Raw genomic sequence first — 25,545 nt, 5'->3', positions numbered from 1 at the left:
ACACACACACACACACACACACACACACATACACACAATACACACTCCCTTGTGTAACAGGTCATAAAAAGCAAGGTCACTTCCCACATCTTGGGCATGCCAACGCCACAGGCAGCCATCCTAGCAAGTTTATTAAACGGACCATCTGTCACCACAGATACACACTCACACGCACACACACACACGCCTAGCACAACTCACACAATGAGCATACATGTGCATAAACACAAATGATTTCACTCGTATTTTACATGGACACACTTAAATTAGTGCACACCAGGGGAAGGTGTTTATGTGGGTCTTTAGGGTTCAGGGGATTTTATATTCTGCGTCTCCTGTGATTTAGCAGTGCAGAAAGATATCTGTGCAGGCAGATACAAGGTTAAGCCAGTCAGGCGATCAGCTCTCACACATACATACATGGACACACCTACATGGACTAAACTGCACGAATAAAGGGAATACTGTATGTGTAAATGATTGTTTATGCAGTCATATGTTGGAGCAACAGAGTGTACAATGAATTGTTCTCTGCAACAGCTGAAAATGAGACTTTTGACAAAGTGCTTTAATAACAATCTGTGAATGATAAAGGAGAGTGTTAGACTTGAACACTAAGCACAAAATAAAAGATTCCTACTTTCAGCCAGCTTGCTAAAGAGCATCCAAATCCAGCATGCTAACCTTTCCTTCAGTATCTCCAGGCTGTTGTTAGCATGGTGTGAAGAGAGTGTAAAATCTCCATTAGAAATCACTTTGTGAAAAAGTGCACCGTGTCAGTGAAAGTTAATTAAAAAATTGCTCAACTCGTCTGCAACTGAGAGAACAAACTTTGTCAGGTTTACATAATTGCTCATGCGAACCCACAATTTACATAAGTAATTAAATAATTTGTTTCACAGAGGGAGTTGTCTTCTTGTACCCGTATCTGCAAATAAATGAATGCAATCATTTTGAATTTACATCCCGCTGCGACAATTACGAACAAAATCCATACGACTGAAATCGTTTAAGAGTTAAAATTAACCATAATTTCGATTCCATCTCCTCTTTTTCAATCGACTTCAAGACAAATAAGACCCTAAATCCACCATGACAGATAATCTTGGCAAAATATGATGATTCCAGTGCTCTTTAAATCTTCACATCAGATTTAACTTTGACATTTAAATCTGCATGTTAATTTTAAATGCTAAAGGGAGGGTTAAAACCGTGTGCTGTTATTTTGCTCAGTGTCACACATCGCAGGTACGTATTGCACCACAAAGGACTGATGGTTGACAAATGAGATTTCAAGATGATATTTAACTTTGCTTAATCATGCTTAAGCAAGACGCACACTTTTATGATTATCATCAAAGTGCAACACAAAGTAACACAACTCTTAGCCTTTAGCCTCTTTTATATTTGTTTGTACCTCATGGCAACACATATACAAGACAGAACAGAAACGCTCTCTTTATTTTCCCCTGAATGTCACTTCAATTTAACTCTTGCAATTTTTTAAATGACAGCATGTTCAAGCCACATTTTGTTACAACGGTATCTAATTTAAAATTATTTTAATTCCTATATGAGTAGCGGAGACCAAGAGAAAATAAAAAGGGAGTGCTCATATGGCAGGATCTGCATGTTCAGTTGATCAGTTTTCAAGCTTGATCAGAAAGCTGTCTGGCTGCTGCTTGAAGACTGGCTGGAGTGCCAAGCATCGAGTGCTGCCAGCTTTGGATCTCTGCCTCTGCAAGTTTCTCTCCTCTGCAGCAGCTTTTCCCTTACACTGATACTGGGTGTGGATTGACTGTGGATTGTTTGTTTCATGCTGTTTTCATGTCCCACATGCATTGTGATTTATGCGCTGAGGTCACCTTTAAAAGACCAGACCAGTGGTTTAGACCCTGAGAGCTAAAAGCGTGTCATCTGACATTCAGCAGGCAGTCCCACATCTATGCAGACTATTAGCAGCAATAGAAATAAGGGTCTAAGATGCATGTTTATTACTGTATGCTTGAAGGTCACAAGGTCTGTGTAGATGCTACTTGTTTCTCACCAGTGGCAAGTGAGTGTACAAAAATAAGATACAATTAGTTTTTCTTGAATATGAAATGTTGCCTCCATGTCTGTCATTTTCTTCTTCTCGTTTCGTTCTTGTAGTGCTTCTTGTAGTTCTTCTGGTAGCTTTTCTTCTTATTTATCTTCTTCATTTTGTAGATCTTCCTCTTGTTTCCGTGGTTCTTTTTCTTCTTCTTTTGCTGTCATCTTTTTCTTATTGTAGAGCTTCGTCTTCTTCCTGTAATTTCTCTTCTTGCAGTTCTTCATTTTCTTCTTCCTCTTAAAGGTCATCCAGTAGTTCTTCTTGTAGATCTTCTTAGTCTTCCTGTAGTTCATCTTCTTGTAGTATGGCTTCTTTTTCTTCTTGTAGATCATTCTCTTCTTCCTGCAGTTTCTTTTCTTTTAGTTCTTCTTTGCATTCTTCTTCTGCTTATTGACGATCTTCTTGTATTTCTTCTTCTTGAGGACCTTTTTCTTTTTCCTGTAGTTCCTCTTCTTGTACGTACCTCCTGGCAGGTCTTCCTCTTCCTCTATCTTCTTGTAGCTCTTCCACTTCTTCCTACAGTTTTTCTGCTTGCAGTTTCTCTTCTTCATTGCTTTCTTCTTCTTCTTGTAGATGTTCTTTATCCTATACTCTTCTTGTAGTTTGTCTTCTTCTTTTAGTTGCTTCTTATTTTTGTTTTTGTTGCAGTTCTTTGTGTAGTTTTTCTTCTTACAGTTGTTCTTCTTCTTTTAGGTCCCTTCCTGTTGTTTTCCTATAGCTCTTCTTGTAAATTCTTCTTCATCACCCTCTTGTATTTTTCTCCTTGTTCTTGTTCTTTCTCCTCTTCTTCTACGACCTGATCAGAGCTCTTAGCCAACTCATACTTTTTTTTCTTAACTCAGAAATTTTGTATTTACCACTGGCTCATTTTGATTCTTTGCTTCTTCAAGACATCTTTAAGAGCTGATGCTGTGTCCCAGAATGTTAGTGTGACACAACATTTTGCTTACTTTTTGAATTTGGCCTGGTGCTGCAAAGCACAGAGCTTGAGCAATTTAATCTCTGAGGTTCACTACAGTCAGATGTTTCTTTGTTGTATTAGTTGGCACACTTTGGTTAGGATGATGTAGCAGATGAATGTAGCTAAAATCACTGTATTGCACTTGCTAGTAACTTAATCTTAAAAGTGGTTGTAGTCCTCTCTAGTTAGGCTGGGTTCAAGGTCAAGATTTTATCTGTTTTCAGAAGCTCTGTGACACTTGAGACAAAGGCATATTCTTTAGAATTGGCAAGTCTGATCTCCTTTGTACAGCATTGAAAGCATTTTACATTGTTTGCACATTATCCGGTATTCAGCATCCTTTCACTCTGCTTTAGTAAGACTAAATATTTAATAAACAGTCCACTGAACAGATGCAACCATAATGATTGGATGTTGAGGGAAATTTGCTTCTGCTAAGATCTTTGACAGTTCACTCCTTTTCTTTCAGGAGGAGTTAAATCCTTGGACCACACTGCAAACTCCAGCTGCTCTATCCACTTTGCAAATCGTCGGTGCTTTTCCAGCAGCAAATTATGCCCAAAGTAGCTGATTTTGGAGAAAAGAATCTCAGCTGAGTCTACATTTTGGAAGCTGTGATGAATAGTGACCGTCACAGCTACTTCTCAGGATTGCTAGGGGGACTGATAGGTGGACACTCAGGTAATACTGTAGACTTTCATGTTGCGAAAGAAAAACTGTGATTGAAAACACATGTTCAGATTCAGAAAATTGATTTGTAGCTCAGCCTCAACATAGAGGTGTATATCAAGTGTCTGTTTTTCACAGCCTTGAATCAGCTGCTCTAGATCTTGACCTCTTCATGACCACGAAAGACATCAACTCCATCTCCAGAAATATCTCCAAGACCTGGTGACGACTCAATCCTGACATGCAGCAATCTCATCTGCCTTGCTTTTCTACCCTAGAAGCTTAGGTATGGTTTGCCTTGCTGAAACATTTGTTTTTGCTAGACCTGAATTCTCTTGTTTGTGGTGAAAGCTGCCCAGCCAGCAGGACAGAAAAGGCTGCTAGTGACAACAGTCCAGGATATTCAGCTCAGGCATTAGCAGCAAATGGCTTTCAGCAAGCTATCAAAAACCGTCTGGCTAATTAAGTTATATCATGATTGTGGTTATCTACTCATTCTGCTGTGTTTTCATTTTCTGCTACTTTATACTTCTACTCCACAACAGTTCAAAGAGACATGCTGTATATTTCACTGAACTACAATTACTGCACAGCTACAGTTACTTGCATATTAACATTTTACATTCAAAAACACACAACACGCTTCTAAAATCCATTTTAATTAATACAATTTGTGTCCATTATCACGTGGAAACAAAATCTTTCAAGAATCAAAGCAATGAAATGATCCAACAGCAATAAAAAAGAAAAACTTCAAAATGTTCGTGGCAGTGTGTGTGGCAGAATAGAGTTTTCTTGTGCTGTTTTTTTGTCCTTTTGTACCCTAATCATGTTATAAGTGGGTTTTAAAATGAGAGCTGGGCCTCACTAGGGGGTCTCCCAACAGCTTGAAGGGAGGCTCAGTGAATGGAAGTGAAAAAATAAAATTAGTTATTAAAAGAAGATCACATAGAATCGCCTAAATATGTTATTTGGTTAAAGAGAGCTCAGAGATTCAGTAGTTTTGTGAGGTTTTACTGTTTTTCCTACTTTCCGTGAGTCAGAAACTAATGACTGCCTCAGGACGGGCCTTTTTTAAAGTGTTTGTGTAGTCTGAAGTTATATCAAACAGTAATATTAGGGTATCTTGGCTCAGTTGTCGAGTGCCTATGGGATCAAACAATATAATCATAATCCTGCAGGCATCAAGGAATTGAGCAAAACTAAGAGAGTAAACAAAGAAGAAGAAAGAGGGGGCATCTTTTTCTAAGCTTTGTCTGAAGGGATGCCCACAGTCTCAGACTCAGACGTGCTTTATGCCATCTCTGATTCATCTTGCGACCCTTTAGTGAAGGCTCGACCTCTAGGTTGGAAAGCACTGAATTAAACACCCTATATGAAGCAATTAAAATGAGCTCCTCCTCATCCAGCTACAGCAATAAAATGCTGCTTATGGATGCACTGTTATTAAAACCAGACTCTATCATTCACAGGGGCCATTTAAAGTCAGTCTTGTTTCTTTTAAAGGAACAGTTTAGTGTTTTGTTTTGTTTTTTATAAAAAAGAAGCGGATTATCCAACCATAGAGTTACTCTGGAAGACATAGTTCTGCCTCCATATTACGGTAAAGATGCATGGTATTATTTTTAACCAGGATATATCCTTCATTTTAACATACGTATAAAGGAAGTCTCTTGGACAGCTTTTGTTCCAACAAGCCCTCAAACTCATACAACCATACAGGTCGTATGTACGTGCTCCTGAATACGACCCATGAGAGCGTATTTAGGTTAGCGCCCCTACTGGGGACAGGAAGGCATTGCGGGATTTAATTCGCGAAACGGCTTTTCCCTCACTTTCGCAAGACGGGTTTAGGGTTATGGTTAGGGTTATGGTTAGGGTTAGGGTTAGGTCAAAGTTTGTTCATGGTGACGTTTCAGCTGAGATATTTACTCAACCGTTAGAGGTCGCTTAACTTCAAAATGTAACACTCGGTCGTAATGCGGGCGTGTACAGACGACCTATGTGGTCATTTTTTCAAGGAGGACAGTCTCTTTTGTTCACCTGTGCAGTGCTGTCAAAATGAGGAACATCCTGTCTCAGAGTGATGCTGAAAAACTAGTCCATGCATTTGTTACTTCTTGGCAAGATTACTGTAATTCTTTACCATCAGGTGTCACAATAACTCTCTGAAACATCTCTACAATGCTGCAGTAAGAATATTGTCAGGAACCGGCAAAAGAGGTCATATTTCTGTCATATTATCTTAATTATTTCCTCCAGAATGAAATTTAAAACCCTTCCCCTCACATACGAAGCCTTAAATGAAGACGCTCCATCATATCTTAAAGGTACAATATCATCCCAATAGAACTTCAGCTATCAGGCTCCTCTTCTGGTGAACCAGCTCCCAGTTTGGGTTCAGCAGGCAGGCGCCCTCTCTGCTTTTAAGGTTAGGCTTAACACTTTCCTTTTTGATAAAGCTTATAGTTAGGACAGGCTTAGGTGACCCTGAACCATCCCTTAGTTATGCTGCTGGAGCCCTGTGCTGCCTGGACACCTCCCATGTCTCTCCTCTGTTTTACTCGCCGTGCATTCATATGCCACTGGTGCATGTCATTAACCTTGTGTCTACTTTCTCCTGCAGTCTGTGCTTTCTCCTCTCTGTCCTCTCTATGCATCTACCTTCCTGCAAATATGTCTGGCTCTGGAGCTACACATTTCTGATCTGGACTTACTGGCTTCGCCAACCTGCTCAGCGTTTATTCTTATACTGTTTGTTGAATCTCTCATCTTTTCTCTTTCCGATCTTTTCTCACCCTAACTGTTCGATGCAGATGACTACATAGCCTGTGTCTGGTTCTGTTGGCGGTTTTCTTTTGTAAAAAGGTAGTTTTTCTCCGCTGTTGTGAAATGTCCACTAAATATGAAATTGGTGGGTTTCTCTCATAATATTATAAGGAATACCTTAAGGTGACTGATGTTGTCATTTGGCACCATATAAATAAAATGCAGCTGAAATAAATTGATTGATTGTATTAAATTTCTTATTGAACGCTCACCAATAACATTTCCTTCCTTCCTAAAATTATTCCTTCAATACGGTTACTTGTAGTGCAGTATTTTTACACTTTTGTACTTGCATATTTACTTATGTGAAATGTTTTATTGTTTTTCTCAACTGCTGATTTACATAGCTGGATACTACAACTCCACATTTTTCAAATACGTTTCAGTTTTCAACAATCTCCATCAAAGTTACACACTTTGATGCAGCTAGATTACCCAGAAGCCATTTTCTTCTGTCCTTTTAACCAAACTGGGATTTGATAATACATTGCAATTTCACATTAAGTTATCACAGAATGCATGCTCACATGTACAGACACACACTGGTTGTCTGTAACGCTAGTTGTGACCTCTGTGAGTCACACAATATGATGTGTTTCTGCAGAGATTTATATGACAGCTGCTCCGTCCCACACTAATGCTCCTCTGCAGCCACGTCTTCAATCTTCTTGCCCTCATTGCTCGTCTTGTTCCACTTTCACACTTCTTTGCATTTCATTGCATCCCTGCATCCTTTAAAAATGTCAGGCAATCCTTATTTGTTAATTAATTTTCATATCTCCATGCTATGAGTCATAAATTTCACACTCTCTAAATTGCATGTCTTACTTTTCACCTATAAAGATGGGCCATTATGGAGACTGTTTATTCTTACCTTCTTCCTACCAGGTTGATTTACATCCTTACAATAATTTCTAGTTAAACCTTATACCACTGTGACTGCCTTCTCTCTTTTTGTCCTCTTCTTTCTCCTTAATCCCCCCTTTGCTTTTTGAGACTTGGTCTTCTTTTCCCTTCACTCTTCTATCATCTTCTGCTTTATTGCGTCTTTGCTGCTTTCCCTCTTCTTGCCCAGCTTAGATGTACAAAAAGCTCTCTTATGAATTAAAAAAGAAAAGTAGTGCCTTGAAGCTGGGGCTTATGGGAGCATGTCTGTATGCGTGTGTTTGTGTGTTGCATCTTCTTGGAACAGCAGGAGGCACTGCTGCTCCTGAAATGACAGTGTGTGCTCCAGACGACCACAGTATGTTTCTGTAGTATGAGGCAGTTTTTTTAAAGAACCGGTTTTGGTGTATGAAAATGCCACTGTGAGAAGGAGTAAAGCTGTGAAGATCATAAAATGTTTTAGCACATAATTTAAATCTCTGACAACATCTTTCTTTGTTTTGTTTTGAGATATATATATATATATATATATATATATATATATATATATATCTCGAGAAAGTTTTGTATTTATATTTTTTGTTTGTTTGTTTGTTTTGGTAAACTAATGGTTAACCCTCAATAGGACTCTCATGTAAACAATAAAAAATTGTTGTATATGTACATTGTTATATATATATATATATATATATATATATATATATATATATATATATATATATATATTTTTTTTTTTTTTTTTTTTTTTTTTTTTTTTTTTAAATGGAGGCTGACTTTGTGGTGTTAACATTTTCCATCAACATACCTCAAATTCATTTCTTCTGAATTCTTCCCACCAGTGAATTTCCAATGCTATTTACATATGAGCAAAGCCACTATTAGCAATGAGAGGGGGTGTTCTTACCTCGAGGGGCATCTTACCCTAGTTTACCCACAGACTGAACGGGTTTACCCTATTATATATTGTAATTAAAATCAACCTGTGAACTTAAAAATTCTGATTTTCGACCGTCCTGAAATGCAACATGTTTCGGCACGTCATCGAGTATCCCAGAATCCTCCTCACCAGGAAGTAGTATGCCGGAGAGCACTTTGCTTTGGTTTTGTTTTGACAATGATGGAGGAAGAAGAATTTGAATTTGCTGAGGACCTGGAGGCTATTTTGCACCTAACACCAGAGGTGCAACTAGCCATTGAACAGGTATCCGCTTGACTTTGTTCTTTCTGCCTTTTTAAGAAATATCCGTTATTGCTTTTGTGTCTTACTAGCGCCCAGACAGCTGCTAGCAGGCTAACCGGGGAGACTCACTGGATGTGACACTGCTAGCTAGAAAACACTGAATTCCCTACAATATTTAAAGTGTTTGGCTTTGAAATACTTATCACATAGTTAATACATCTGTTAACCGCAATGCTAGCTGTCTTCTTCATCTGAGGCATTGTTGTGAATGTCAGGGTAGCTTGTATGTTATCAGCTACTCACGACTGGTTTTGCTACACGTTAGTAGTCGGTCAACGGCCAACATGACGGGGTTGTTATAGTCATGACGGTAAGCTGTCAAGTATCCACTTAACAGAGTGCCAGACTAAATGTCGACTGTGTGTTTTGTACAAGGTTTTCCCCAGCCAGGATCCACTGGACAGAGCAGACTTCAATGCTGTGGAGTACATCAACACACTTTTCCCCACGGAGCAGGTACAGTGAAGTGATGAATAAACAGCCACACCGATATCTTTATTAGTGTGACCCAGCTATAGGTTGTAATATGATTAATGCAGTGGCAGGTTTTGTTTTGAGAGTTGTTTGTGACTTATATCGAAATAATAACCCGTTTTCTTATCAGACATTTCGATTTGCAATGTAGCGTCTTCTAAGATGTCCCAATATGCGATGGCAGTGTGAGAATGAACCAGCATGCATGATACTAGGACCTGGAGTGGGAGTCATTAGATTCCAGGTTGGGGAACAGGTTCATGTCTTCCATTGTGTTTGGTTTAGAGTTGCACATTAAGCCTTTCACATACCCAGGACACTGTGCCACAGCGGCTTGGGTACGACCACGTATTCATTAGCCTTGAAATCTAATACCACAGAATTTGGAGCAGCTAAATGAAGATTTTTTAATTTTAACGTTAACGCCTTTGCTTTTTTGACTATGTCATGAAAAAGAAGTGATTGCCATTGATAAGCACAACACTTACTTTGCAAAATTTCCCCAAAAAATGCAGAAATTTTAAGAATTTATACAGTCTGTACATTGAATTTGAATGTATGTTTTATTCAGCAGGAGCAATGTAGGTAACATTATAGCATAGGCAAAATGATTTGAACAGATTAAATGTATGTATGACTGTTTTCATTTGATATGAATATACGTACTGCACATGCCAATGAAAGTATGGATGCATAGGTCCTGTATACATTCAATTTGGCAGATGTATGAAAGTAAGGACACTCAATTGTAATACCTCTAAATTGAATCATCCTATACTAATGGCATTATGTTTAAGTTGTATGGTCACCAAAGTGAAATCTCAGTGCAAGAGTTGAAAAAATAGTTGATTTCTACTGAAGGCTAATTGCATGAATATGGTATAAAACATGTGAACACACCACAACTGTCTGAGTTTTGCCCCGCATTGTGTCTACTGCATCATGGCTCCACTTGCCTGGACAAGAAAGAAACCAGACTGGGAAAGGACGCGAACACATCAGTACGCTCCAGCATATACACTTAAATACAAAACCAATGTTTAGGAGACATAGGAAAAACTATACTGTACAAGAGCAGACTTGGTGCAAGGATTATCTGTGAAAATTGTTAATGACAGTACATGACAATGGTTATCCAAGAACATAACCACTGCTTACAAAATGGCTCAAAACTGTCAGATAAAACTGCCAAGGAAAAGAAGTCTGATGAAAATTGGCATGACAATCTTTGGTTAGATGAAACCAAAACAAATTTGCTTGGCTCAGACGGAGTCCAGCGTGTTTGGTGTGAGCCTGGCCAGGACCAACACAAGGGTTATATCATGATTTCTGTCAAGATGCGAGGGGTGAACCCATGCTGAGAGCAAACAGAGGAGACAAGGCTGAGGCAGAAAAATAAACTCAGGAGAATATGAGGGAGGGAGCTCAGGAAACTAACTAAGGAAGAGGTGATGGGGAGGGGGTGACGGGACCGGGAATCAGCGGTCCAGTCGACGTCCAGGGAGATGTGGGCCGGCGGCGGAGAGCGGACAGGAGGTTCTGATTCCTGGGGGGGAAGCACGGGCCGGTTGTAATGGGTAGTGGACAGGATGAACACTGGTTTGGTGGAGCAGGAGCCTTCCAAGACAGGGGGAGAGATCCAGGTAGGGGTTTGGGGAAGACCAGCAGAGGGGGTCAGGTGGGGGGCTGAGGCAGGGGTGGAGGAGGGGGCCTTGACATTTTCTGTGAAATTTGGAGGTGAGATTGTGCTGATATGAGGGCTGTGTCAGAGAAATGGCTCTATTGGAGGGACGTTCATACTGATGGCACTATGAAAGCAAATACTAAATGAAAAGGTGACTACTGGTCTGAAGAAGCTTGGCAGAAGAGGAATTTTGCAACAGGACAAGGATCCCAACACACTGAGATACTCATACAGCTATGCTTTAAGTTTTTTAAAAAATAAAAAAGTGAAAAGTCTGACTTAGTTAAGTGTGTCACAATTTCAATCGAATAGAAGACTGATAGAACAACAATCATTCATGCCCTGGAAGATTAAATCAGACATAAAAAAAATCATAAATAAGAGAACAGAATGATTTTTGTTGTTGGTTTTGTTGCACTTCTTTTCTGAATACTCACCTTTCAGCATAGTTGAATTAGGCAGACAGTATGTGTTTCAAATTAATTGGCTGCATTCCACTGGGACTTTGGCTCAAATGAATACAAATGTATTATGTCAACATTTGTTATAATTTATTTACTAATTTTCTACAACAACTGAGTTCTTTGTGTACCATTCTTGTGCACTTGTATGTATATTAAATCTCCATAAGAGGTCACTGTAACCTTATAGTTTGTGCTTTTATTCTCCAGAAGGGCTCATAGCTGTGCATGCCTTTTCACTTAATTGTATTTTCTGCATATTATTTAAAACAGATGAGAGGTAACGCATGCCGTAGATATAACATGTAGATATATTCCAGGAAATTTACATAAATCTGCAGCAGAGTCATCTGCTTATTTAATTCAATTCAATTCAATTCAATTTTATTTATATAGCGTCAATTACAGTCAACTCGTCTCAAGACGCTTTACAGAACCCAAATGCCTGACCCCCAGAGCAAGCCCAAAGGCGACAGTGGCAAGGAAAAACACCCTTTTAACAGGGAAGAAACCTCGAGCAGAACCCGGCTCTATATAGGGGGGACCCATCTGCCTGCTGGCCGGGCGGGTTGAGAAGGACAGAAAGCACAAATGTATGGAGTAAAACAAAATCTGTATTTCTATTCAGATGCTAATTGTTTTGTGTAGAATATAGGATAAACAGAAGCGCACATAAACCATCAAGAAAAGTGCCAAAATGATCGAGTAAAAGGTGTTACTCATAAAAAGCGTATGTTTCCGTAATGTCCCACGTTTGTATTTCCCTTCAGTCTTTGGCTAACATCGACGATGTGGTGAACAAGATACGTCTGAAGATTCGGTGAGTTCATGTTAAATAGTGCTTTTTATTTGCTTCTAAGTTAACCCCAATGTGTCTTAAATGCTGTTTTGTGTCACATTTGCCAGACGCCTAGATGACAACATCAGGACGGTGGTGAGAGGCCAGACCAATGTGGGTCAGGATGGCCGACAGGTAAGATGAGCTGCAGTTCACAAAGGAGCAGACTGTCGTAGTTAGACAAAATTGATTGAGTTTGAATTTGTTTTTCTTAAAATGACTCGATAATCTTTCTGGCAGTATGACTGGAATAAAAACACATTGCTTTTGTTTTAGTTGAGTATCAGATTTGCATTTTGAAGAAGTGCTTGAATAATATTTTGTTATAGTGATGGTGATCAAGCACAACAGCAGAATATTTACACTGGACAGGGGAATTGTCCCTGTAGGTGGACTGATATGTGTGTTGGTCTTAGAGAGAAAATCAGCTTGCATTATTATACAGTTTTGTGGAGACCTTGTAGACGTGTCACACTGTAGTGGTGGAGACAAGGAAGGTTAATACATGTATGTAATCATCAATTGTTGCGTTAGAACTTGTGTCCTTCTCCCGAACTTACAATGGTATTATTGGTTATAGCTAACCCAGAAAGCTGTGCTCCTCCCCCTCTCCTGCTCTTTCCTCTCTCCATATTACTTCCATGGAAAAGGACAATATGACTCAGATCCATTCCCGCAGCTCAAACTGCCCCTCTTTACGGAAAACACGTCTGTGAAATAGATTCCTGGATGTAAATACTTAGATTTCTTTAAAACCCTCGCTTTTGAATCCTTGCCGTCTCTTGTAGGAGCATGATGGAAAAGAGCAGCTCCTGCTGATTTAATCCAGGTCTTTGCCCTGTCTAGGAGTTGTGGTTTAAAGGGAATGTGACACCTGATGGGTGAGAAATGTATGTTCTGACCAGCTGACATGATTAGGTGTGCATTATCGTCGGGGCGTCTGGCTCGGTGGCCCTGTCTTTCTTTGTTAGCTACTGTTTGGTAGCGGAAACACTGTAATCCCCTCCAGACTAATAACATTAAACAGTCACACACAATAATTTTAGTTTGTTTTTCCAACCCCTCAGAGCCATTCCAATATTTCCAGAGGGAAAATCTTTTCGGCAGACGGAAAGACGGAGAGGTGTTCATTTCAAGAAGGCGACTGAAACATAAAGACACCAATAGAATAACAAGATCAGCAGTGTAGTCGTTTCTGCTGTTGACTGAACTCACTCACTGAGCTGAATGCTGTCCCCAAGTTGAAACCAAAGATGGTAACATTTATTGAGAAGGATGGAGGGAGAAAGTTGAGGAGTTCTGGGGAATAACTTCCCTTGGGTTTTTTTTTCTCGGCAGGGAGTCAGACAGTAATATGGTTGCTGACTGAGAATGTGGAAATGTGACTGTCTTAGTGGTCAGAGTCTGGCGGCTACTGGAGATGATATTTAGTGTGGCGATGGCTGTGTTGCTTTAACATGTCATTGTTTTCTTGCCCACACTGTATTGAATTTACTGCATTGCTTTTCCCTGAATTTATTCTAACAGTTGGGAATGTCATTAAAGCTGTCGTAAAACATGGAATTGATCCTCAGCATGCAGCACTACTGGCATTACCAACTCTTAAAAATGCTGATGAGAATGTTGGAGAGGTGATGTAGTTTTATAAGGATTTTAGTGATTTATGACATCAGTATTTGGTAGATGTTTTTTTAGGAACAACCTCGATTCATTTATAAAGTTGATGTAGTTTTTCTACGGGCAGTAAAACCCTGGAAAGACTGAACACACTGAGGGACCCACAAGTCAAATCAAGCCAAATTGGTGACAGTATGAATGACTGTAATAGACGGTGTTCAGAGACAAAAAGACAAACTAAGTTATAATGACAAGAACTGTGGTATTAAGCAGAAATGATGACTGTGTTCATTTGTGGCTTCATAGGAACCTACTAACCCAAATGATTTCATGCGGCCAAAATATTACAGATGCTATTACCGAATGTGCTGGAGATGATGAGGGCATGTTGTTAGAATTTCCTTCCCAATCTGGCTTTGTGTACACAACAGAGCATAGACATGGAAAATATCTGTATCTGGTTGTGGTCTGCAGGTTTTCTGCCACAAACAGCTGCTAGTGTGTCTTCTCGCCTGCCTGTTGTCATGGTAATGTCGATAAGGCACCTGCTCCTGTCAGTTGAGCCCAATATCGAAGAGGTTATTTTGGATTCATTCATGTTTTGTCATGAAAACAAAGGATAACAAAATCATTTTGACTTGAATCTATTTGTGGGCTTAGCAGACCAAACCAAACATTTGTTGTCATTTACTGCCTGCTATTCATTTCCCTGTAAATCGATTGCTGCTCAGATTCATCACAGAGGTGGAGTTTTCCTGGCTTAGAATAGACCTTTAGAGGGGGGACTATGCACAATAGTAAGCATGATTAGTTTGTATACAGTAAAGATAATGTCTCTGCATTGCCTTATTTGACAGGAATCTATTGATTTTCTGTTTTTTTCTGACCATTTGATGAACAAAAGTGTGTCTGAATAAAATATTGACAAAGCTCTTCTAAAAATCAATGTTTTTTTAGATGTTTAATTACTATCATTTTGGCAAAAGTGATTTTCTGTCAGTGCTGGCTAAAACCTGTGTGGGGGTGCTAAAGATTCCTATATGCCGGAAGAACCCTGCAGAGAGAGCTGCTGTTCACAGCGGTGTACAACCATTACATATATACAGTCACATCCTCTTCCAGCCTTGTAGTGAGGCTGAGCTCCTCGCATGGTTGGCAGCCTGACATCTGTGTTTTCTTTCAGTCATGTCCATGTGTGGACAGTCATTATACTGTATGTCCACAGTGTCAGGTGGTCTTCCTGTAGAAATGGCCTAATGTAAATATTTAATGTTAACTCAGAAAAGACTGTTCGCAGCTTGTTTTAGTTTCCGTGCTTTCATCTTGTTTAAGCTCAGTCCTATTATACTCTGTCTCCTGCCCTCCTTACACTGTCTTTTTTTGGTTTTATAATTTACAGTTTTATAGTGTTTATAACTTTCTGTTTTCTGTATTTGTATGTCTTCAAAAAAATCTGGGTCACTCTGCAGATTCTATGAGCCTTTGCTTCAGTTATGTTCAGTGATTTTTTATTTTTTTTATTATTTTTTTTTGGTATAACCTATTAAATCTGACTTTTTAATCATCTGCAAAAAACAACTGTGCCAGTATTTTATATTTTCCAGAACTGAATATGAGGGGAAAATTAAACTATCAAGAAAAATAGTAGCAGCACCATAGTAGCCTATTACTCTTTCAAAAAAGTGTTTCCTTTGATATGATATTCTGTCAGGGTAAGCTATTAAAAAAACAAAACATTTTGACCTGAGGAGTGATTTCTCGAGCTCGTCTCTTCTCTCTAAATTGTCCCCCTTAACATGTTTACATGAAGATTTGTGCTCGGGCAGCGTTCCAACTGTTAAAATAGCACTGTTAGGTTGATCTGATTTATTTTATTTGGCCTAAAACTCAGAAGTACAATTCAATATGCCTTCTACTTTAAAAAGTTAAATTGAAATCTGCCAGAAGGAATAGTGAAGTTCATCCCAAGCATGTGCAAACATTGCAAAGAGCGTGCTTGTTGTCTAAATTCCATAATACTATATATGTGTGCCATGGAACATCTGCTGCTTATTGCATGTTAGGGATACACTGGTTTGCATGTGTGTGTTTGTGTGAGTGCAGATAACATCTCTGGCATGGAGGCGCCTGCTGGGCAGTGGTCTCTCTCAGCTTTCCTCAAGGCTAAATACAGGAAATGAGCACTGGGAAGTGAGCCAGATTCACTCAGCTGAGTCTGCATGAGCGGCAATTGCAGCTTTGGAAGTCCTGGTCTCTTCTACATGCACTTTGTTTGCTCAAGAACTCCTCTAGGGAACCTCTTTAAAGATTCAGTAGCACTCCCTTCCTCCCATACCTTCAGATCAAAGAATAATCACTGAACCTGGCTTCAGTTAATTCACTTATCAATCAAAGAGTGGTATGAAGCATTAAAAGAAAGAAGGAGGTATGTAAGATAGAGGCAAATTTTGCTCATCTTGACTGAAGGGTAATCAGTACCAGGGTCTCCGTCTGGCCTCCATGGAAGTCTGTTGTGATGTAAAATCGTATTTTGTGTAGAGTAGCTGAACTTGTAGCTGAGTTTGAAATATTCAGATTTAAACACTCTCTGTAGGGTAAATCCCAAAATGATTTTGTTGGCATTTTATAATCTGCTCATATGGGGCCATCTTGACCTTGTTTTCATGACACTGTCACCAGTCATTGCTGTTTGACACCAGTCAGGAAGGGAAATTAATCTTCTGCCGTCAGCGCACAAGTGTATTAACGCTTGTGTGTATGCACATGCACGGTTCTGTGCGTTCGCTAACCCACTGTCCACTTGTTTCTTCGAGGTGCTTGTAAAAGCGGTAAATTCCTTGCACAGCTGGTGCCGGCTGTTAGCATTCCTTGTGTGCATTTGTGTGCGAGTGTGTGCGAGAGAGTCTGTGGAGAGTCAAAGCTGTGTCTGCAGTGCCACCACAGCATCGAGCCAAATGAAGCCAATTACCTTGGCATCGGATGTCGGAGCAAAGTCTCTGTTTAGGCCCATCAAAGCACAGCTGCTCTGTCAGATGATGGGGAAATATTAGAATAGTACCAAAGCTATCTTACAATTGTAGCTGTCTAGTGTTATCTAATCTGGCCTGGCTTTATAGGCTGTTAAAACTGCTAATGATCTCTTTAACCTTTATAGTGACAGCCTCTATTCAGAGCTCAGCCTTATGGCCTGTGTGTCAACTTAAGATCTTTCAGTGTAAGATATCTAGATAGCTTGTCAATTAGAGGCGCAATTAGTCCGTTTGGCATTCCCCTTATTCTCAAGCTGGGAATGGGCATGAGCAAGAGAATTTTTCACATGGTGCAAAGCCAGTTGTGAGACTGGATAAAAAAGATATTCCTTAGAAATTTGACCCAGACAACCACAACCACAAATAACTCACAGATATTCTACCCAACACCTGCTTCCCAACAGCAGAACATTATTGGAGGAACAGCTTACTTTTGCTAACGAAAATCTGTCAAGAAGATTTCCTATTTCAGCTGCAGTTTTTAAAAGAAAAACACATCCGTTTTCACCATCTACTGTTGACGGGTTTTGTGTGTTTTATGCTCATGATTTTTTTGGGGGGTGTTTATATGCTGGCTTGAAAAGAAACCCGTCGGCCTTATGAATGCATGTATATGTAACACAAAATCCAGATCATCTCTTTCACTGAGCTGTAAAACAAAAGTTTATTATTATGCATACAGACAAATACAGTTTGATGTCCATCTGTCAGCTTGACTCATTCACACTTTTTCATTCACAGTCTGTCCGCTCAATTTATGAATGCACACTACATAGAAAGTACAATAAAATACAATTTGTAATGAATAAGGCTTGTTGATGTTAAAATGTATGGCTGCAAATACACACGTATTGCACCTCATGCAGAAGCATTGAACTGTGAAGACTTTTTCGTTTTATACAGATCGACTGATTGACCATCTAACAGGTAGAAAACTGTGTTGATGTCCACTCAGTCAAGTTTTGTTTTTTTTTTTTTTTAGTATTTTTCCCCCTAAGCCTTTTTTTTTTAATTGAATTGAATTTATTTATTTGATAGGGACGATGCAGTTTAACATAGTTCCATTACTTAGCATGAATCTGATGTGCTGCACAGAGAGTTTATAGCAAATGCTAGTTTCCAACTCTTGTCCCCAGATGGGCCTTTTCTTCTTCTTCTTCTTTATTTAACGGTTAAACAGAACATATGTAGCATACAACATCTCGTAGAGGATGACAGTACAGAATGTATATTAAGCCACATTACAGGAATACAAGCAAAATGACATTCATGAGAAAAGAAACGGATAAAAAATAAACTAAAACTAAAGGAAAGGGGGAGTTGAAAAGAAAACCTGTGCATGAGTCCAGGCATATACTTGAGAAAAAGGAGCAATAGCCTTGTAGTCCAAAAAACAAAATTAAAATAACAGAAAATTGGAAAAGTCAGCACTGATCATTCTGGCAAGTGAATTGGAATTTGTCTTATTGAGTGACAGATAGTACAGCTTGAAGTCACTTAAAAACCAATTAAAGGAGGGCTTCACATTTCTCCACTTACAACAATGAAGATGATATTTACCCAGAAGCAAAACACTCAGTCAAGCTTTGATATCATAACATTCTTCAAACAGTACGTGAGAGTATCCGTTTTAGGTGGTTCTGATACAGTAGCTGAAATATGTCATCTTTGTGTATTTAATGTTGTTCTGTTTGTTTTGTTTTGTGCAGGCTTTGGAGGAGGCTCAGATAGCCATCCAGCAGCTCTTTGGCAAAATCAAAGACATTAAGGACAAGGCAGAGAAGTCTGAACAAATGGTACACACACATTCATATACACACTCAACCATATACACAAAAGTCGCTAGTTGAAGCTCATCAGGAGCATGACCTTAGCAAGCAAAGATACAGCCTTTATCCTCCTGAGTTATTTAAAGTCGAGGTAATGTACCTTCCATGTGTTTCTGTTACAAGGAGCACTGTGTGTGTGTCAGGGAGAGTCATAGGAAGGTCAGTAGGCTGGGTGAGTACAGAAAGGATGGGGTTTGGGTGGTGTGGGGGGATTGGCGAGCAGACCCTCCCTTAGGAGGCATGTAGGAGAAATTGTTTGTAGAAGCAGCGGCTGCACCATTCATTTTGTTCTATATCTTTGTCCTGTTGCTTTGTCCAATGCACCACTCTCTTATATTTGTTCACCTTTTTGTTCATCTTGGTTTTCCATCTGTGTACATTCACCTCCTCCTTCCTTCCATGCTGTTTTCTCTTTCTTTCTCCATCTGGATAACTTACACAAATCCTCTGACATGTTCTTGCACAGGTCAAGGAGATTACGAGGGACATAAAGCAGTTGGACCATGCCAAGCGCCACCTCACAACTTCCATCACCACCCTGAACCACCTACACATGCTAGCAGGAGGCGTCGACTCTTTAGAGTGGGTACAATCGCATCCGACACCAACATGCTTCTCCAGATTTCTGTCAAGTTCATTTCACCAAAATTTAAGGGATTAGGGATTAGTTGATGCTGGCACAAGATGGATTTTGTCGTCAATTCAAGTGTATTTTATTTATGTAGCACCAATTCACAACATAAGTCATCTTAGGGCGCTTCATGTAGTGAAATGAAGACCATACAATATTGTATTAAGGGGAGAAACCCAACAAATCTATTGATTCCTTTTGAGCAAGCATTTGGCAACAGTGGGAAGAATGAACTGTTTCCAAGTGCTTGCTCATAGCTAATTGTTGGATTCTCTTTGATCAAAATATATACATATAATCATGAACTAAAAAGGTTTTAAAGCTTCCACTGCATACTGGAGCATGCGATTTATTTGCAGAACAAGGAGAAAATCCTATAGAATTTAATCTTGTTTCGGATAAAAACAAAAGATAGATTGAAACATTGTTCCCAAATTCGGCTTAAGCATCTTAATCTCTGTGGTTAAAATGTGTTTATTAGATACAGCTAGACTGTTGCTAGACCAGTGTTTATACACGTATTCACAGAGGTGGTTGGCTTTACATCTGTAGATAATGTAAAGATGGATATTTATTAAAAATATACTGTTAATATAATACTAGAAGTCTTCAATGTGTTTTGTTTTGGGTTTTTTTTTTGCTCCAGAGCCATGACCAGAAAGAGGCAGTATGGTGAGGTGGCCAACCTGCTGCAGGGAGTGGTGAATGTACTTGAACATTTCCACAAGTACATGGGCATACCCCAGATTAGACAGCTTTCTGAGAGGTAACTAATATACACACTCTTCCACAGAAACACACAGGCACATATATACCCTCTACCAGTGATATATGAGCTGCTGTAAGGTGCCTCCATTGCAACAACTCTTGAACATTAAGGAGAATGCCTTGCTCAAACTCATGTAGGTTGTTTGGTGAGCATCATAATTCTAAAGCACATTTCCCAAAGCCAGAGGTTGATCCTTTTTATTACTGAAATACTCCATAGCTCAGCAGCTTCTGTGGAAAAAGGGTCACAGTATTTGGTGAGGTGTTTTGCATATCATTTCCTGTTTATGCAGATGTACACGCATACATACACAATTCCACAGATACAGGAAAACACAGGAAGGAAACTTGCTGAATAGGGTCCCATTATGCCTGCATTTCTTGCATTGTGAGACAGCCGGGCCACACTCTTCTAAGTGTGTGTGTGTGTGTGTGTGTGTGTGTGTGTGTGTGTGTGTGTGTGTGTGTGTGTGTGTGTGTGTGTGTGTGTGTGTGTGTGTGTGTGTGTGTGTGTGTGTGTGTGTGTGTGTGTGGGGTCGATCACATTGCAACATGTCTATCAGTCATGTAACCTTTAGTTATTTGCTCACTTGCTGATGTTTGTTCCGTCTTGAGTCAGTCATCCCAATATCTAAATGCTGTCGTTTGAACACACAAGAATTCACAGAAGGATTTACACAAACACGCACACACAGACAAGTTCTTTGTTGAGCTGCTGTTTCACACAGCTCTGACTAAGTTCCCATCTTCACTAATATTTTCCAAGAATGCCAGAATCAGTTTGGGACACATTGGCCAGCTTAATATTCAGGTTCAAAGCGATGCCGATCCCTAAAAGCAAAAAAGGATGACCTTCTGTTCTGTTATGACTGAGGTGTGGTAGATAGTGCTCATACCAAATAACAGCTGCGTGGAAGAAGTGACTGTTGGAGAAAAGGATGAGAGGAGAGACACAGGGAAGGGGAAGATATGAAGGCAGGGCTGACAGCCGGATGCAAACAGTTAATAGAAATTATCAAAGCCTGTCTTTAAGGAACATGGACAGACATCAGTCATCATACAGTTACAGACAGCAGACATAGACTATAGAAAGATACAGATAATCTATAGATTTAGTAATAAATTATATTAGGATTAAAGATGATATGTCTAGTTCTTCTAGTTCTAAGTGTAAAACTTTTAAGAGGGTTACAGGCTAATATTCAAATGAGAGCATTATAACAGCCTCTCCTTGACATCTCTCTATTTAATTCACTGAGAAATTAATCTTTTGACCTGACAGTACTTTGAACCATGACTAAATGGGGCCAGTGCAGCTGTCACCTTTGAACAAGTTCAACTTTGATTATGTTTTAATGAGCCTTTTCTTCCTCATCACTTAATGCTTTCCTGCATGTAAAAACCACAGTACTCTGCTGCAGCACAGACAGAAGCAGTGATTGACTGACTGTGCTTAGCTGCACTGTGTGCATCTTATAGATATGTATACATGTGTATACACACACACACACACACACACACACACACACACACACACACACACACACACACACACACACACACACACACACACACACACACACACACAATCATCCAAAAAAATCCATATACTACTAAAGGTATATTATCTTAAGAATACAATGAACACAAAATAAAATGCAGCTGATTCTATCATGCTTTGTGTCCTATTTGACATGCTTAAGCTTAATTGTAGTCCCAGAGGGTTTATAAGAGGACATTTCATGTCATCAGCAGCACTGCACATACAAAGGCCTAGAGTGGTTTCCTGGTTACATACAAGCTGTAGCACAGCTCAGAAGCTGTCAGCTCTCACATAAAGCCTAAAATGAAACAATTATGTGAAGCCACAAAGGCAGCCATCTTGGCACTGCTGGAAATTGGCACGAGTGAGAGACAGGTAGCGAAAAAAATGAAGATCTGCAAGGCGACCGTTCATTACACCAAGAAAAAAACAAGCTGAACATGGTTCTACCTTACTGCTAGCTGGCTGCGGCAGGAAATGTCTTTCTACACTATGAGATGACCGTTACTCATCCGTTCCTGTGTCAGGAATTGTCGTCAGACCTCCAGGGACCTTAAAAATGAGTGGGCGCTGTCAAGAAATGTGATTTGTTTGACAAAGACAGTTTGAAACAGACTTCTTGAAGCTGGTCTGAAGTCACACAGGGCACAGAAGAAGTCCTTCATCAATGAAAGGCAGAGAAAAGCCCGATTACTCTTTGCTGGGGATCACATGGATTGGACTGTTGATGACTGGACTAATTTTCTCTTCAGTGATGAATCCTATTTTCAGTGATGCCCACTCCAGCCAACTTACTGGTTCGGAAGAAGCCTGGAGAAGCCTACAAACCAGACTGTCTTAAGCCTACAGTAAAACATGGTGGTGGATCAGTGACAATCTGGGGTTGTTTTAGTATGGGTGGAACAGGGCAAATGCAATTGTGTGAAGGCTGAATGAACCAGGTCATGTACAGGACTACTCTTGAAAACAGTCTTCCTCCATCAGCTGTGAAACGCTTTCCTGCCTCCAATGACTGGATTTTCCAAAAAGACAATGGAAAATGGCCAGATATTAGCTCTTAAATTAAACTCTTATGAGCTATTTTTGTTGTTGCCATTATATTTGTCCAAACAAATGTACCTTTAGTTGTACCACACATTAAAATGAACAAGAAATTGAAGAAAGCAGGAGTGATCTAATAATTTAGTCCATGACTGTATATACAAACTTAAACTGAAGTCTGTTTTAAAAAGGGATCAGGTCTGTACTCATTTTTAGTACTGTTGTACAGTGTTTGTTTTATGTCAGATTGTAATGTAATGTAATGTAATTTTGTATTGTAAAAGCCCATCTAGGGACAGACATTGCAAATTAGCCTTGGCCATGAATGTTTTGTTTTTTTTGGTGTGCTACTTGTTTATTGTACACACTTGTCCCTATCAAATACACGAATAAATAATTAAAAATACATGACCGGTCAAAAATTTGGACACACCTTCTCATTTAATGAGTTTTCTTTGTTTTCATTGACTATTTACATTGACATCAAAACTACGAATGAACACATATGGAATTATGTGGTAAACGAAAAAAGTGTGGCATAAGTCAAAACATGTTTTATATTTTAGATCCTTCAAAATAGCCACCCATTGCTTTGATCACTGCTTTACACACTCTTTGCATTCTCTCGATGAGCTTCATGAGGTAGTCACCTGAAAAGAACTTTTGTGTGTAGTCGGTACTGAAATGAAGACTGGCATCTAGCTGTGATAATATCTCTCCACCCTCTCCTGTTTATTCTGGATGATTGTCACGGCTTTGGACGCTGTCCTTGGCTAACCTGGCCTGGAAACCTTTGGGCAAGCACAAACGCCCCAAGTACTGGACACACTCAGGCCATATTTCAAGTTTTTACAATGTTTTATAGCATAGCAATTTTGTAGTGGGTGCTGTGACACTTCAAAAAAATCACTGGTCTTCATGGTTTCCCGCAAGTAAATTGTAAATAGAAAGCTGGTATCTTTAAAGGTTTGGTGTGTTTTTCTATTCAATTCTTGGACAATAATTAGATTAGGAATCTTTTAGCTGGCCATTCGCCATTAAAAACCTCAACCACTATGGCCAGTGAGTCAGAACACTCAAGCCCTGCAGGAAGCTTCAATCTTTTGTGGAAACTGCCGCATGTTGTTCCAATACAGTAACATACTGGACTGATTGGAAAAAACAATTTATTGTACAGTGACAATATGTTTGGTTTTTTTTTGTCGTCTCCAGAGTAAAGGCAGCACAGAGCGAGCTGGGGACTCAGATCCTGGCAGATTTTGAAGAAGCATTCCCCTCGCAGGGAACGAAGGTAAATCGTGTTATATAAAATCTCTATTTTAATGTTCCTCTTTCTCTCTGTAGAAAAGCAATGCCGACATTCATGATCTAATCCGTTCACACAGAGACCAGGTGGACCCAGTAATGTTCTGAGAGATGCCTGTCTGGTGGCAAATGTTCTCGACCCGCGCATCAAACAGGAGATCATCAAAAAGTTCATCAGGCAGCATCTCTCGGAGTATCTGGTCCTCTTCCAGGAAAATCAAGATGTGAGTAAGGGCTGGAAGAAAAATATCACTAAATTATTTTCTTACTCGAGGTTCCAGGTCTAATCTAATAACCTAAATGAAATTGGGGACAGGAAGTATTAATTAAGAAATATCCTGCCCTGTTGCTCAGGTTGCATGGCTGGACAAAATCGATCGTCGCTATGCCTGGATCAAACGGCAACTTATAGACTACGAAGAAAAATATGGTCGCATGTTTCCTGAGGAGTGGTGCATGACGGAGCGTATTGCTGTGGAGTTCTGCCACATCACGAGGTACGGAAACACAAAACATGTGATACGAGCAAGAGACGTGTTGACACCAAGCTTAAGCTGGGAATCTTGTGGTACATTATTGGTCTAATAAATGAAAATTATGGAATACAGTGTCTGTCCAAAACAAGAGGAAGGAAAGGAAAAAAGAGGAGGAACTGATTTAGATTAATCAGGTACAAATAAAGCAATTGCTCGTTAGGACTTTAAGCTCTTATGGCATGTGTGGCGTGACTGTGGGAGTTGGTGCAATTTTCTGCACAGTTCACACAAGTGGCCTACATGAGCAGTGACCTGGTGTCAACACTTCTCAGTCTTTGTGTCATTTCTGAAGTTCCTGACGAAGCATGATTTTGCTAAAAAGACTGTTGTAATATACACAATTGACACTTTATGTTTTGTGTGTTTTTGTGTGTTCGTACCTACAGGGTGGAGCTGGCTAAAGTGATGCGAACACGTGCTAAAGAGATTGAGGTGAAACTGCTTCTGTTTGCCATTCAGAGGACCACAAACTTCGAGGGTTTATTGGCCAAACGCTTCACGGGATGCACCTTGACGGACGTACCTGGAGTGAGAAAAACACACACAGATGCACAATACATGTCTGACAATAGAAATCTGTTAACTTCAGGCTGAAATGTACAAACCCAGTTGAAATTTAAGAAAAGAAAATAGATAAGTGCAGCATAAATGCATCCGTCTCTGGCACCTTTGTTGGTTCATGATGTCTTATCCAGATCTGTCATATAGCAAGTTCATGTAAAATTTTATGTACGGTATGTATACACTGTTCTTCCGTCAGAACTTGATGAAATAGTTCCACTCAAGTTTTGTGCTAGTCTTAGCAAACTGGTCAGATGTGGATTAAACCCACTGCATCAAAGCATTTCTTTGATATTCCTTGTTTATATTTGTACAATAGCATTCACATAAAAACTACGGATTTGTAGCTTATTGTTTCCTACACTTGTGCACATATTGAGTGTGTTTGGAGTGGGACAGACTGAATAAACCTTTTAATCCAGGTCATGGTGGCATGTAGAGGTGAAAACGATACACACACAGCGGACAGATCATAGGCGATGCGATTAGTTCTGTTAAAGCCAACTAGGCCAACCTTGCTCAGAACTGATCATGTTTAGGCTGCACAGAGGC

General features: G+C 39.6%; 1 protein-coding gene across 1 annotated transcript in view; it reads left to right on the top strand.

Annotated features, from left to right (window-relative positions):
• Positions 1–8,484: 8,484 nt before the first annotated feature.
• The window catches only part of vps53 (VPS53 subunit of GARP complex), a 30,395-nt gene continuing 13,334 nt past the window's right edge, over positions 8,485–25,545 (top strand). The window contains exons 1-11 of the mRNA XM_022206124.2: positions 8,485–8,637; positions 9,052–9,132; positions 12,066–12,115; positions 12,202–12,268; positions 18,489–18,575; positions 19,075–19,190; positions 19,886–20,005; positions 23,804–23,882; positions 23,977–24,120; positions 24,251–24,393; positions 24,819–24,960. Of these exons, the coding sequence (XP_022061816.1) occupies positions 8,551–8,637; positions 9,052–9,132; positions 12,066–12,115; positions 12,202–12,268; positions 18,489–18,575; positions 19,075–19,190; positions 19,886–20,005; positions 23,804–23,882; positions 23,977–24,120; positions 24,251–24,393; positions 24,819–24,960 (1,116 nt within the window). The 5' untranslated portion in view covers positions 8,485–8,550. The remainder of the gene's footprint in view (positions 8,638–9,051; positions 9,133–12,065; positions 12,116–12,201; positions 12,269–18,488; positions 18,576–19,074; positions 19,191–19,885; positions 20,006–23,803; positions 23,883–23,976; positions 24,121–24,250; positions 24,394–24,818; positions 24,961–25,545) is intronic.

The sequence above is a fragment of the Acanthochromis polyacanthus genome, chromosome 13 (assembly GCF_021347895.1).
Source record: "Acanthochromis polyacanthus isolate Apoly-LR-REF ecotype Palm Island chromosome 13, KAUST_Apoly_ChrSc, whole genome shotgun sequence".
NCBI classification, from domain to species: Eukaryota; Metazoa; Chordata; class Actinopteri; family Pomacentridae; genus Acanthochromis; species Acanthochromis polyacanthus.
This window is presented reverse-complemented; position numbering and strand designations above follow the sequence as displayed.